Here is a 13,789-nt window from a genome sequence, read left to right as displayed (position 1 = left end):
CCCTGAACCATAGTTTCTCTCTCCCGGACCGAGCCTGCAGAGTATCCGTTGTTTTGGATGTGGAGTCCGGATTTTGTATGTTGAAGAATATGTGTGGGCGGAACATACAGTATACAAATTTTTTTCTGCCTAAGTGGGCTGTTATATGATACCAAACGGTATATACTGCTGCAAGTCTCGGGTGACCGGCGAGAATATACAGGTTGTAACAGAAATGAACAGATGTTGTATAGAAAGAAAAATTCGGCGTTCAGAATTAATGTTTCTGGTCGAGGCCTAGTAGTGAGAGTTGAGTACGCCGATACCAAGGTGGACACCATGATGACACACAGAAAGCAGATCATAAATGTGGCGACTTGATAGACAGAGACATCCCATGCAGTGCGAGGCTGCAAACAAGATGACCGCTGCATTCACGAGTAGACCAGATCTACCATTCGGAGTGTTATACGTAGTTCATGAACTTCCTAGAATTACTCGTTCGAGGAGAATTTCTCCCTTGCAGAGGAAACCCCGATGCAGGGACGATTCCAGGAAACACGGAGACAACGTGGAGGGTTGGGGGTTTCCTGTCAGCAAGGGGAGTAGAGTAGACCTGACCAAAGCTCCAAACCAATGAAAGCAAAAAACTGAATGTGTGAATTCAACGCTAGACATGCATGGTATGCACCATTGGCTATCCAAGTTCAAGTTCCGTCTGACACCTGGCGGCCAAGGGGCGATTCCATTCTGGGCTTTGATGATAGGTTCTCATTTCTTCGCTAACTAAGCCTGCTGTCGCAAAAGTGTGAATATAGCGACCGGCTCAAAGTTCCTCAGACTGGAATTGTACCCCGGACGTTGTCACTACTGGCCACTGTATCGTCCCACATGCTGGCGCTTGCGGGAACGTCGTCGGAGCCTAGAGCCGAATCGCGCAGAGAGCCAGACCAGACTCTAATAATAATTTCCCAATGGCGCGCGCTTTCTCTATCTGTTTGCACCTGAAACTTCAGTCAGAGATCAAAAAGCCCCTTTTGGGACATTTCCGGCTGGGCGCATTGCAGTGCAAATCGTTCACTAGTTTCCCCAGCCATCTTTTGCTCCAGGTTACAGACTCGCTTCGGGGGGGGGGCAAAACCGGTAGTGGGAGGCCCCATAGGACTGTGCACGCTTGCATAAGATGATACCCAATACAAATCCCCCGAGCAGGTCCGTCTTTGGCCCCCCCTTTTTGCCGGACAGGCGACGCCCAACCCAATAATTAATTCTAAGCGATCGACAGGCTGGTGGTGTCAGATTGCCCTGGGATGAAATGATTCAAAAGAAATGGCATCAGAGCTTCTCGTTCTAGGCTGCCGGCAGGATGGATGGAACGTCGGGGTTGGTTCAGAATCTAAAACACGAAGCCTTGCGGCCTGTGTCAAATGCGATAGACTCCGTAGTTGATTATTGGCAATTGAAATGAACCAAAGAGGTTGCGAAGGGATCGCAGTGTTTGCCATGCTTAAACCGTGTTCCCCTTGCGTTGCTACGTTGTACAGAAGATTCGGCAACAATTCTACCGCGATGATTGTTCGGACGGAGATATAGTTTGAGTGTCAGTCAGTTACAACGGTCAAGCCGCATACGTGCTCGAATTCAATAAACCGGGAAATGGTGAGGTGGGCAAGGGACAAAGCAAGGAGACGGTGCCGAGGGCTAATATCCTTCCTGGGAATCCCAGAGCCAGTCAACCTTATCGACGGTCGCGTGGAGGGAAAACGCGTAGAATGAACGAGATACGAAGAACAGGATCGGAGGGGCCGGCTGTGCCGCACCTACAACCTGCTTTGGAATGATTAATCCCCACATAGTCGCCAGCTGAGTTGAGGTCAGCCCAAGCCAGGGCCATCCTGGCCGGGCCAGTCACGGCGCGCAGGCCACAGACGACCCTGGAACGCGAGCAAATGTTACCAGTCGATCCGGGCTGCCCCTTTTTGTCCATGAATCCGGTAATCCCGTTAGGGAGGGAGAGCTCGAGGAAAAGAAAGAACAGGACGCCTTGCTGCAGCGCCCCGTAAATAGCTTATTCGCTTCATCAGATACCGGTCGCTACGGAATTGGTCGAGAAGAAGACAAGGGAGTCGGTATTAACAGATCCAGTCACTAGGCATGGGTCGAAAGGTAATAAATTCAGCCACGGAGATCTCTCCACCAGCCTGATGTTTCCGAGCCAAAATGACCGGGTCGCGCCCAGCTGAGACCGCGATCTATGTATAATCTAAGTACGGGAGGTAATGAATAATGGCTGGCCAAGAGGCTCTCTGGTGGAGAGTGGAGGACGCTTACTCGCTTCGTGTATGCTGAGCAAGGACCAACCACGGGGGGCTCAGGCCTCGCTCCTGAGGGGGATGGGGGTATTCATTGTTTTGTCCGAGAACCGTGGCCAGCAACAGTGGGAGGCAGGCTCAGTGACCATCGTTCGAGGCCGTGTGAGCAGTAGAGTGCGTAAGAATGAATCCCGTCCTTGCAGTTTTGTGTCCAGAAACCCGAAAATACCAGGTACACAATACCACTCTTGGCTGGTCACAATACGGTTTCCCCACAGAGCCCACTTAGGGAAACCGGCGTCCAGCAATACCGTATTGAAGAGCATCTCTTTTAGTCTCAGCTTCTCTTAACTTCTCCCTTCTCACACCTGCCTGGAGAGAGAACTTCCATCCCTCCTCCTTGTACCTCTCCTCCTCCTCCCTCCCTCCCTCCTCCCTTCTCGGTCACCGTTCCTCTTTCCTCCCCTTCGTCAATTCGTGGAGATAGAGAGAACACTTTGGAGTCTGGTCTCCTGGCCCCCCCCCCCCGAGTGCATTCGAGTCGACGGTCATCGTCAACTCAGGTTCTCAAGGCTACACTAGACCTCCAGTCGAGTCGAACCCCTCGATCTCGGCTCGCCAATTCGACGTTTGTTAGCTCAAACGGCGAATTACCTCCCCTCCCCCCCGATCCCCTTCTGTGGGAACGACCTCGAACCCTCCTGATCCATCTCCTGCCGGTTAGAAGAGCGACAGGGTGGGCAAGTCATTTCGGATAGACTTCGAATGATACCATATATATTATAGTGGTCGGCTTTTGGTTGTTTTTTTCAGCGTGATAACCTAGGAGGTGAGTGAAGAAACTTTTTTTTTTCTTGAAAGGGTATCGAGTCAGACTCGGGCACCAAATGAGGGAGGTGTACTGTTCCCCTCAACGGGAGATGCATCGGTAGCACCGACAGATGGCAATATGCCCGGAGAGTGCTCTGGAAGTAGCCTTCTATGGCGGGCACACGACACCTCGATTCGTGCAACTCCGATACCTGGACTCCCACAACCCGTGAACCCTCATTACCTACACCCCATTCGATTCCATCGAGATTGGAGGATGAGCGAGAGAGGGTTTGGAGACGAACACATGCATTGTGTGCTGGGTTGTGGTTCCATGGAATCAGGGGAAAGCCGGTGTTCTTGAGGCGAGCAGAGTGCCAGGTGCCTTGGCTCCTAGAGCTGGACCGCAAACCTGCATTTAAGATCCCAAGGTTCAATATGAGCTGTTTTATCTCAGGACGCTTGAATAAAGGGGGTCTGCAGTTCTTATACTGTTGCGGGACATACCTCGGGTGTGATGATCCAAGCCAAAGGCCATACCGGCAACCGATTCAACATCGGTATTTTGTTTGTGAGAGAAAATGCAGGGACTAACATTGAATGGATGTAGGATTTTCCTTGTTCATCTACCGTCCACTCCTTTTGATGTGGATGATCTTGGCCGTTGAACGTCCATCCTATCCTACCACGCTGCAATCCACTACCTAGTCTTCATTCGAAGACCTGTTCCTGAAGTGTGAGTTCCCTACTTGTTTGCTACATTTTCCTTCTTTTTCCCCTCCCCTGACGATCGTGACCCCCTACATAGGGTTGGCCTCCTGTGCACTCCACATTCCGCAGTACGGCCCCAGGGGTGAAAGACGTTTGCTCGTACTTCATCTCTCGGACTGGTATCCTCCAGAATCCCAATTCATCGGATCATTCCTGCGTTCTTGGCCAGCCTAGATGCCAGTCTCGCCGTCACGGTAAGGGTTGCATTGTGCCCTCTGCCCGAAGGCTTCTTTATCTGGGTTAGTATTCTCCCGTGGAGCCAATACCTTCCTCTCTCTTCCTCTTCTTCCCTTTCACCTAGACCTTCCTTCTGTCTTTCTCATTACCTGCTGTCTTAATCCTAATCATTCTTAATCACCTGGCTAATACTCACTCCTCGTCTCTCCAGCTTCGACCTCTTTTGGAGACCTTCACCTCGGTCTTCCGGCCTGTCTTCTCCAGCATCCTGACTATCGTCTCGACGCTGGTCCACTCTCTTTAATCATTCCAACTACTTTCCAGTCATTCCTTTCTTCGAACTAATCAGACGACTGTCACTCTCTTAATTCCGTCGTTGCCTGTCAGACTTGGTCGGCCAGGTTTCATTCTTTCGAATATCCCACACATCTAATTTCTTCTTCCACTACTTTCCTTTGCTTTTTTGGAACGGTCCCTCGACAATATGGCTTTTCACCACCGCCCGACCTCCAGCTTCCAGCCTTGTGAGACGTTCTTCGTGGAGTGCGATGACTACACTCTGCCGCCGTTGAGTGCAAAGCAGCAAGCCGAGAAGGAGCACACCAAACTGGTAGCTCGTGAACGGCAATATGCTATTGCGGATCAACTGTCGAAGATTGCCAGCGATGAGCTCCGCGAAGATATCTTATCCCACATGCTGGAGATGGATGTTAGTGGTCATGAAATCCTGCTGTCGAGTGTTGTTGCTAACCTATCTCTCTTCTGCTAGGGTCAAACCCTTCCTGACGTCGAGTCTATCGATATTCAGACCGAAATTCAGTGGTTCATGCGTCCCTACCTTCTTGACTTCTTGATCGAGGCCCACACTGCCTTTCAACTCCTGCCGTCGACGCTGTTTTTGGCGATCAACATCTTGGACCGGTACTGCTCCAAGCGTGTGGTGTATAAGCGGCACTATCAGTTGGTTGGTTGTGCGGCCATGCTCATCGCCGCCAAGTACAATGACAAGAAGGATCGGGTCCCCACCGTCAAGGAGCTGAAGTCGATGTGCTGTTCTCTCTACGATGACGATATGTTCATCCAAATGGAATGGCACGTGTTGCAGACGCTCGGCTGGACGATTGGACACCCCACGGTGGACGCCTTCCTGCAGATCGCTACTCTGGATGAAGCGTACGATCCCGAGGTGGAGCACATGGCACTCTACGTTTTGGAGATTGCCCTGTTCCATCGGGACTTCGTGTCCAAGCCCTCCTGCGATCTCGCTCGGGCTGCGTTGGCACTGTCCCGGTGTATACTCGGCCGGCCCCAGCCGCGCCACACTCACTGGGCTTCGCAGTATGATTCCATGACATTGGTCGGCCTGTCCCAGCAGCTTCATCAGCCGTCGACTGTGGTCGCCCGCAAGTACGCCTCGGCTCACTACTCGCGAGTGTCCAAGATCCTCGAGCACTTCCTTACTCGCCAGGCATCGATGGTCAGCTATTCTCGCTGCACGCCTCCGGTGGAGATCCCTGCCGAGTCCAAGCCCTACACCGGGGAGATGGGCCTGGCGACTCCCCAGAAGTCCCAGCAGTTGACTGCCATCCCGCACGGGTACCTCACTCCGCCCATCACACCGGAGAATGCGGCCTTTGTCCATGCTCATATGGGCAATCCCGACATGGCCCGAGGAGTGCCCGTCCAAGCCACCTGCTCGCCAACACCATCGCCGTCATCTGAGATGCAGTACATGAGCACCGATGTCTATCAGCAGCAGGAGACCATGTACATGTCTCAAGCACAGCACCCATATCAGCACCAGCAGCCGCTACAGCAATACGCTCCGCATCCGCAAATGGGAGTCCCCGCAACTTATGTGGGTGCCATGTAAAAAAAAAAAAAAAAAGACGACTGCCCGAAAAGTGATTTTGCGCCCTGCACATATTCCTTCGGTCCGCCTTTTTTTCTTTTCTCTGTCTAATAGAGCATCTGCCTGCGTTCTCTGGGTCTGCCGTGCTAATTCACCTAATCATCTCACGACACCCTCACCTCTCTCTGCTGTCACCTTGAGCCATCGTCTCTCCTCGAACTCGACCTCATCTCACTATCATTCAACTATTGCATTCGGCTCTGATCCACTGGATCGAGTCGACATCAGCCATTTTTTCCATTCACTGTTCCAAAATTGCATACCCCCCATTTCATTTTTTTGTCTGTTTCTGTCCATCTTTGGGTCATCAAGTTGCATTCGATTTTTTTCTTATTTTGTTCTAGCATTGCAAGCGCGAGCCATGTTGATTCATTGTTTCCAGATTGCATCTGCCACTTACCTTCCCCTCTACCCTGACCATACTTCACTTCATGTCAAGGAACTCTTCCCACCTCCTTGGCCTTCTTGTCTCCAGCTGCGCGCCCGTCGGCGCTGCGCCTTTGCATGACCAGCATCCTTTCTTTACCTCATACGATCTTTTGCAGCAAATTACCTGCCTCCAGAACCCCCTTCCCCCCCCCCTTTCAAACGCCTCAGATAAAGAAAAAAAGTCTTTAATGTGTCTGACCTCGTCTTCTTCTCTGGTGAAACAGAGAGAAACGCACCCCCACCAAAGGTGTTCTTCCAAAAAAGGAGGTCACAAAAAAAGCAAAAAACGCGACAAAAACCCGGAAAAAAGACTTCGTTGTCTCTCATCCCCTGGGGAGAAGGAAAAAAGAATACCCAACTTTCTTCCCCATTTTGTTCTTACTCTCGCAATCAATATCCCCCTCCCCAGTTTCCCCTCAAGTGGCCCTGTGTGTGTATCTAGCCAATGGGCAATCTAGTGTGTGCTTTTTTACTTTTTGTCTCTTTTTGTGTAGACTATCGTCTAGTGTGGAGAATCAATCATGTCAAATGGCCCATGAATGATATTCCAGCTGTGGGAATTCTTAGTATCTCTCCGTAGTCTGATCAATGCTTGCGTTGTTGACGGTTTTCTTTTTAAGGACATCTCAACCGTGGAACAACCAATAGTTCAATGGAGCTTTGTGGTTGGCTGGATGGCCTATTTGTGGAGAGTAAGTGGATCCCCAGCAGATCCGCCTTGATTGCGGATTTTGTATTTCTCTCCTTGCTCCCTTTGAAATAAGTGGAAATAGGTCGCACCAGGGACATCTCGAGCGATCCGTAGCTAGGAATGTCATAGATCTCTATCAGCCTAGAATAATTGGTTAGTGATATTTCCCAGTGACTAACTCAATCGGTAAGCGACTGGGTCGACGCAAAACACCATAGTAAATGCGATATTTTACCACTGAATCCCTCAAGAACGGTAGCTTAATGTACAGTTTGATCATATCCTAATAATATTCAAGGAATACCTAGCTTATTTTTGGGAATTAAAGAAATTTTGCGAAATTAGATTTCTCGTTGAAGATGATGATGGTAAATATATATAGAGACATGTATATTTTCCAGTTTCACCACACAAATCACAACTACCACCTTTAATAATATTAAGATAAGTTGTCTTGTTTACTCATGTGATCAATAGAATAGCATCAAAAGGTCTATAAGCAAATAGATCTTATAAAAATACATAGTGGAAGGGTAAAAGAAGTGGTAGTTATAAGCGTTCGGATCAAAACCCAGTAAGAAACAGAGACAAATCAGCGATGCAAAAATTTCAGGCCGATTCAGGCGTCGGTGGGCCGTCAATGGATGGACAATGGACAGAGCTCTTTTGTCCATGGACTATCCATGTCGCATTTAGTACGCGACGCTCCCTGCTATGCGCGCTACACGCTAGGGGCGGGAGCACGGGGCAAATTGGTGGGGCGGAAGAATTCCAGTGCGGCCGCTCTAGAGTTGCTACTGAGGTACAGCCATGGCTCTTGCGTGCCAGCCGCAGGGTGGTTGTCGTCATAGACTGCTAGGTCGGTTCCCGCTTGAGCGGCCGCAAGTCCGTTTGATGGTACCACCCCGATATAGTTAGTGCGTTGTCATTATCTCCACTTGAATGCTAACTTTGTGAGAGGGAGGTGGGGAAGCGGCCGCTCGTCTTTGCCTCTGGAGGACCGCCCATCATTTGCTGACCCTTGTCCCTTTTGTCTTTTCTTCCATTGATTTGAACAGTATGGATGGAACCTCGCGCCCCGAGACGGCCGACCGCGCGTGCGCATGGTGCAAGAAGAATAAGCGTCGTTGTGACAAGAGCCTCCCCGGTTGCTCACTATGTACAAGGTACGGCCAACCGTTGAAGGAGTTTTATACGAACAGGCGACTAAATTCAGATATTGATAGAATGGGTCGTGAATGCGACTATTCAGATCAGTCGCCCAGAGATCCCCAGATCAGGATTCAAGAGCTAGAAGAACTCGTTGCTCGCCTAATGAATCAAAGTCAGACGCCGTCATCGACTACGAGCTACGAATCAGTAGTAGCCACTCTCGCAAATGATCCTGCTCATTCGTATTCGCATCGGTTCTTTCTACGGTCAATATTTCTAGATTCAGGCGTCTCTACATTCCTCAATGCTCCTATTATTGCCTCCGACACTCCCATTCCAAGGGAAGTATCTGAAACTCTCGGATCTCGGTTGGAAATTGACCTGATAATATCGTATTACTCCGAAACTGTCAATACCTGGATGCCCATCATCAATATTTCTAGATTGGAGAGGCTTATCGGCATGGCCTCAACCGAAATGAGATCCGACCTGGCGCTCCTATTGTTGTCTATAAGGCTCATTCAGCACGTACCGGCTTCTGACGACGCGGAACAGTCGCCGTTGTATATCGCTGCCAAGAAATTCTGCTTCGCCTTGGAAATGGGAGGCACATGTTCCCTGCTAAAGGTGCAAGCTAGCTTGCTAATCGCAATTTACGAGTTGGGCCATGCTATTTTTCCTGCGGCCTATACTTCAATAGGTGCCTGTGCTAGACAGGGAATCTCCTTGGGCATCCACAAAAGAGATGCTCCGCAGATTCTAAGGAAGCCACGGACTTGGATAGATTGGGAAGAGAGGCAGAGAGTGTGGTGGCTTATTGTTATTCTCGACAGGTATGCAAATCGTCTATGTCTCAGAGAATATGTTATTGACTGTCATCTTATTTAGATATGTAACGGCTGGAGGTGATGACCGACCATTATGTACGGAAGATCCATTGAACGATACAATCATTCCGACGGATGAGATGGCCTGGACTGGAGGGGTATGCTCAATAACCCCTTTTCGCTCTGTTTTATACGTAAGACTACCAATCTCTAACACTGTGGTAGGAAATGGTTCCTCCTGAAAGACTATTTCTATCTACTCCAACCAGTGTACCGGTCAGTCCATTCGCACGCATGGCACAAGCATCGAATCTGCTGGGGCGGGTGATTAGACACTGCAACGACGAGACCCTTGAACCAAAATTCGTTCTCGAAGACATAGAGCTACTAAGCCAGACCACCAGCTCCCTCCTTCGACTTTTGACAAGTGATACCAAAATGACAGGAAACTTGAATGTCGCAGCAGCGCTCTGTTTCAGGTAAAAGCCTTTCTCCTATTACTCACCTTGAAGCCACCACTGATGTTCCCTCAGTTCCCTTATGAAAATCAGCGACTTCCATAGCTGTGACTCATTCCCAGAAGACAAACAACCAGTAGGAGATGCCATACCAATAGCTCGCGAATGCACTGCACGGGCTCTTACCATGCTAAGAGAAAACGCATGCCAAATCGTGCACTTTGTAGAAATATTGGAGCAACACTTTTCTGGTTCGGTAGAGGCCCTTTCGCCACTTGTGTTGAACTGTATATACAAGGCATGTGCGGCATTGGTGTGGATGGCCTTGGAACGGAATGACGGTCAATATGCCGCAGGGAAAGCTATCTGTGTAGGCATGCTTCGTCGAGCTAATCTCAGATGGAAAGCTGCAGGTAACGCATACAAAACTCCGGTGTTCCACTGAGACATTTACTAACTAACTGATATCATAGGTGCCTATTTGGAGATCATTGAGGCTATGGAGAAGGAAATGGAACAACATACGTTCTAAGATCTACTGTACAGAGTTTCTTAAAAAGAGCCATATTTGGAATGACGCGAATTTAATGACAACGACCTTCAATCTAAACGGTTCTTCCATATTTCAAGAACAACAGCGTATTGAGTTGCCGTTATAGTGGTTTGGAGCTGATGCTAGAGCTGATGGTGACTTACTTCCGAAGTCATTGATGCTCTTCTCAACAGATCAAAGGAACCAGCTAGGCTTATGTACCTTTTGATTTAGTACTTTTGAGAGTCACGACCAGTCAGGGGATCATCGAGGTTACTCAATAAGCGGCCGCATATCGTTAAAGTCCGTGCTTGCGGCCGCAAGAGAAAGTCAACCAGAGGGGGCTGAGCTATGCGAGGGGTCACGGAGCACCACGCCGTGAGGCAGACCCCATAATTCGCCCTGGCAATATATTTGCCAAGTCAAGCGGCTTATTTTTGCCCATCATGATTTTCAATCCATTTTTAATCCCTAAAGCCCAACCTACACTTGAAAATGATGAGCGAATACACGACCCCAGAGTCACTTGCGGCCCTGTCTGTGATCGACCCCGAAATTGAATCCCTGGTCCTAGCAACCCCTTCGACGCCAAATAGAGAATCTACCATAGAGGATATTCGAAATGCATCTGCCGGTTCAGCTGTACGAATCATTGGCAACGTCAGTAGGAGTCAGGTACAAAAAATACCTATGCGCGACGGGTATGCCAGTGAAATCCGGATCTACCGTCCTGAGAATCCACGGCCTCGAGAGCAAACGCCGCTAGTTGTTCTAATTTACGGCGGGGGCTTCATTCTCGGTGACAACAAGCAGCTCAATGCATACGCTCGCGCGATATCCACTCTTTTTGGTGCCACAGTGGTGTCAATCTCATATCGCCTCGCCCCTGAATACAAGTTTCCTATCGCCGCGTACGACTGTTGGGATAGTCTGTGCTGGATTGCGAAACATGCGGCTGAGATGGGTGCCGATCCCACCACCGGTTTTATTCTCGGAGGTGTGTCTGCCGGTGGCAATCTTGCAGCCGTAACTGGTCAAAAATCAATCGCGGAGAGGTTTCATCCTCCATTGACAGGCCTTTGGCTCGGCATTCCCTTTATCCTGGATGAAACGATTGTGCCTGCCATGTACAAATCTTTGTTTGTTTCTCGAGTACAGAACCGTGAAGCCCTGATCTTGAACGGCGACAGTGTTCGAAACACGTACGATCTAGTCGGCTTTGATGTTTTGTCGCCCGACTTTTCGCCTTTTAATTTTCCTGGAGCTCACATTGGGATGCCTCCTACTTACTTCCAAGTGGCCGGCGCCGATCCTCTGAGAGATGATGGTTTAATCTACGAGCGAGTGTTGAGAGAACATGGTGTTCCCACTCGTCTGAGCGTTTACCCGGGTGGCCCTCATGGACATTACTCTGCGTGGCCGGATGCAGAGATCTCGCGCAAGTGGGATTTTGATGTGATTGATGCATTTGGCTGGCTTCTAGGGCGCTCTGTGAATCCTTCTTCGATTAGAAAAGCTCGGGATGAACGAAATTGCCCCTGATCTCATGGCGATAGCAGGCAACGGAGGAAGGAGGATGACTTGGGGACAGCAGAAGACGAGTGTGAGGCACTAAGGGTGCCGTAGCCAAATATCACTCAATGGTGAAGGGCTGGATTGTAACGTTGCCCTGCTTATCAAATTACTTAGCTTGTCAGCCAAAGCTCTCTTTACTTCGTTCTCTTTGAAAGAGCCTCTTCTGTGGCCCTTGACTATGAAAACTCTCTGGTGCTTCACCCGTGGCAGCGAGTTTATCATTATCAGAAGGGCTTCATGGCAAATGTTTTTCTATCTGCATTCATTGGAGCAGGCAATGATGATTACACTTAACCAACCATACAAGAAATAGATTTTCGTATTGCAAGGGATCTATCAAAGCAAGAGCCACGTTGGCGTGAATTCTTTCGATACTGGATGCTCTACTTAGCCACCTGCCTGTTACAGCAGACCCTTTCCTTTCATCTCCCTCTCTGTCCACTCCCAAAGCTTCGCCGCCATCTTCACATCATTTGCCTGGCGACTTGCAGTAGCAGTCTTTGCAATAGGCGTGAAATATCGGCCCGAATCGTCGGCGGAGAATTTTTCACTGGCACTCACATACAATGAGTTGTAGGAGCACTGATCTATACTGATGTATAGGCCAAGCAGACGGAAGATGGGCGTCACGCAATCAACGAAAGGCCCCAAGATTGCAGCCTTTCTGTTTAAATCCCTATTTCTAAATTAGTATCCGTGGCCATGAGAAGAAACAGTGGCAATTACGTAGGTGAATTTCCCGGATGAACAGCTGCCACCCAAATACCCTTAGCGCCCGTGGTGCATTCACCACGCGGCCCATACCGCCGATCAATCTATTTCGCGTGCAAAACATTTCCCAACTTGCTTACCCCGTATCTTGAATATGGCGAGGCAGACTTCTGGTCCAGATCCAGAAAACCTATTCCATTTTTCGGCGCGAAACTATGTCCTACGCTGGACACGTTCACGACTCTAGCCGCACCAGGTTCTCCTAATCCTTCCGCTGTCCGGCGGAGAATTGGTAGCAGGTGAAACGTGAGAAGCCAGTGGGAAAGATAGTTTGTTTGCCACTGGGACTCGTAGCCATCTTGGCTTAGCTCCCATGGGACAGCCATGATACCTGCGTTGTTAATCAGGCCGTGCAAGGCTGATTCTTTGCTGATGAAACTTTTCGCGGCTGCAACGACGGATTCGAGGGACATATGATCCATGATCAAGATTTGAATGTCTGCGTTTGGAAACTGTTCGCGAATGGAGACTATGGCGTTATCCGCTTTTGTTTGAGAGCGGGCTCCCATATATACCTTTGCGTTATGTTGGACCAGGTGGAGGACTGTGTAGTAGCCGCTGGAGCAAACCGTTATTATGGCATTCTGTTGGACTTGAACTCAATTCGATATATCTTACATTCCAGCATTGCCGCCTGTGACAATGTATACTTTGCCCGAAAGATCGGGGAGAGAGTCAGGGTGAAAATTCGACATTGTGTGTATAACGTAGAAGATTGGAAGAAATCTCTTTGTAGGATGATGATACTTCTGGGAAAGTAGTGGCATTGATTGGGCTTATATAGCCTTTTGTCGTTCCTTTCCAACTCGGACTTAAGCCACCGAAACCCCATTCTAGCTATTTTCATCGAGAGAAGCTCGACGTTGTAGCTCCATAGTTCCAAAGTTTCGACAGGAGGGCGCGGCGCCATGGACGCTGCTCCACAAGCGGCCGCACCGCCCGCACCGCCCGCTCGTGGCCCAAGTATGCTCGGTAGGATTTACGATTAGCCCCATTGCTACCTTTTGCTAAGAAGTAGTGTCTCAGGCTTGAGATTACCACTCCCGCTGTATATAGAGGGTTATTTTATCTTTTGCATATAATATATCATGTAGTATATGTACACTTGAACTATGGGTTTGTGTTGAGTCCGAGATTGCACCCCTGTGACTGTCACAAGAGAAATATATATAACCCGTGTCTGTTCAAGTCATATCCAACTTCCAATTTTAAAGCTAGAAAACTAGTATTATTTGTTCATACAGATATGCGTTACCTTAGTAAATATAAAATACAGTTTCTGTTGTTACCCCCAAATCCACAGTGCAATGCATCCAAACAAATGGGAGTGTAAATAAAAAAATTCGCAAGACAGTATTCAGTGTAGTTGAGTGAATAGTGAAGAATGTACACT

At 49.1% G+C, this 13,789-nt stretch overlaps 2 protein-coding genes across 2 annotated transcripts; both read left to right on the top strand.

The window, feature by feature from the left end:
- Nucleotides 1–4,533: 4,533 nt before the first annotated feature.
- On the top strand, nt 4,534–5,922 carry PFLUO_LOCUS6922 (uncharacterized protein; the record flags this gene model as incomplete). The annotated part of the gene is made up of 2 exons (XM_073784512.1): nt 4,534–4,758; nt 4,819–5,922. The coding sequence occupies 2 exons, from the start codon at nt 4,534–4,536 to the stop codon at nt 5,920–5,922; spliced, it is 1,329 nt and encodes a 442-aa protein (XP_073640960.1).
- Nucleotides 5,923–10,545: 4,623 nt separating this feature from the next.
- PFLUO_LOCUS6921 (uncharacterized protein) lies at nt 10,546–11,592 on the top strand (the record flags this gene model as incomplete). Its single annotated transcript, XM_073784511.1, has 1 exon — nt 10,546–11,592. One exon carries the CDS (start codon nt 10,546–10,548, stop codon nt 11,590–11,592), a length of 1,047 nt encoding a protein of 348 aa, XP_073640959.1.
- Between the last annotated feature and the right edge of the window lie 2,197 nt (nt 11,593–13,789).

The sequence above is a fragment of the Penicillium psychrofluorescens genome (assembly GCF_964197705.1).
Source record: "Penicillium psychrofluorescens genome assembly, chromosome: 4".
In the NCBI taxonomy this organism is placed as follows: Eukaryota; Fungi; Ascomycota; class Eurotiomycetes; order Eurotiales; family Aspergillaceae; genus Penicillium; species Penicillium psychrofluorescens.
The sequence above is the reverse complement of the archived record's forward strand: the minus strand, read 5'-3'. Positions and strand labels throughout refer to the sequence as shown.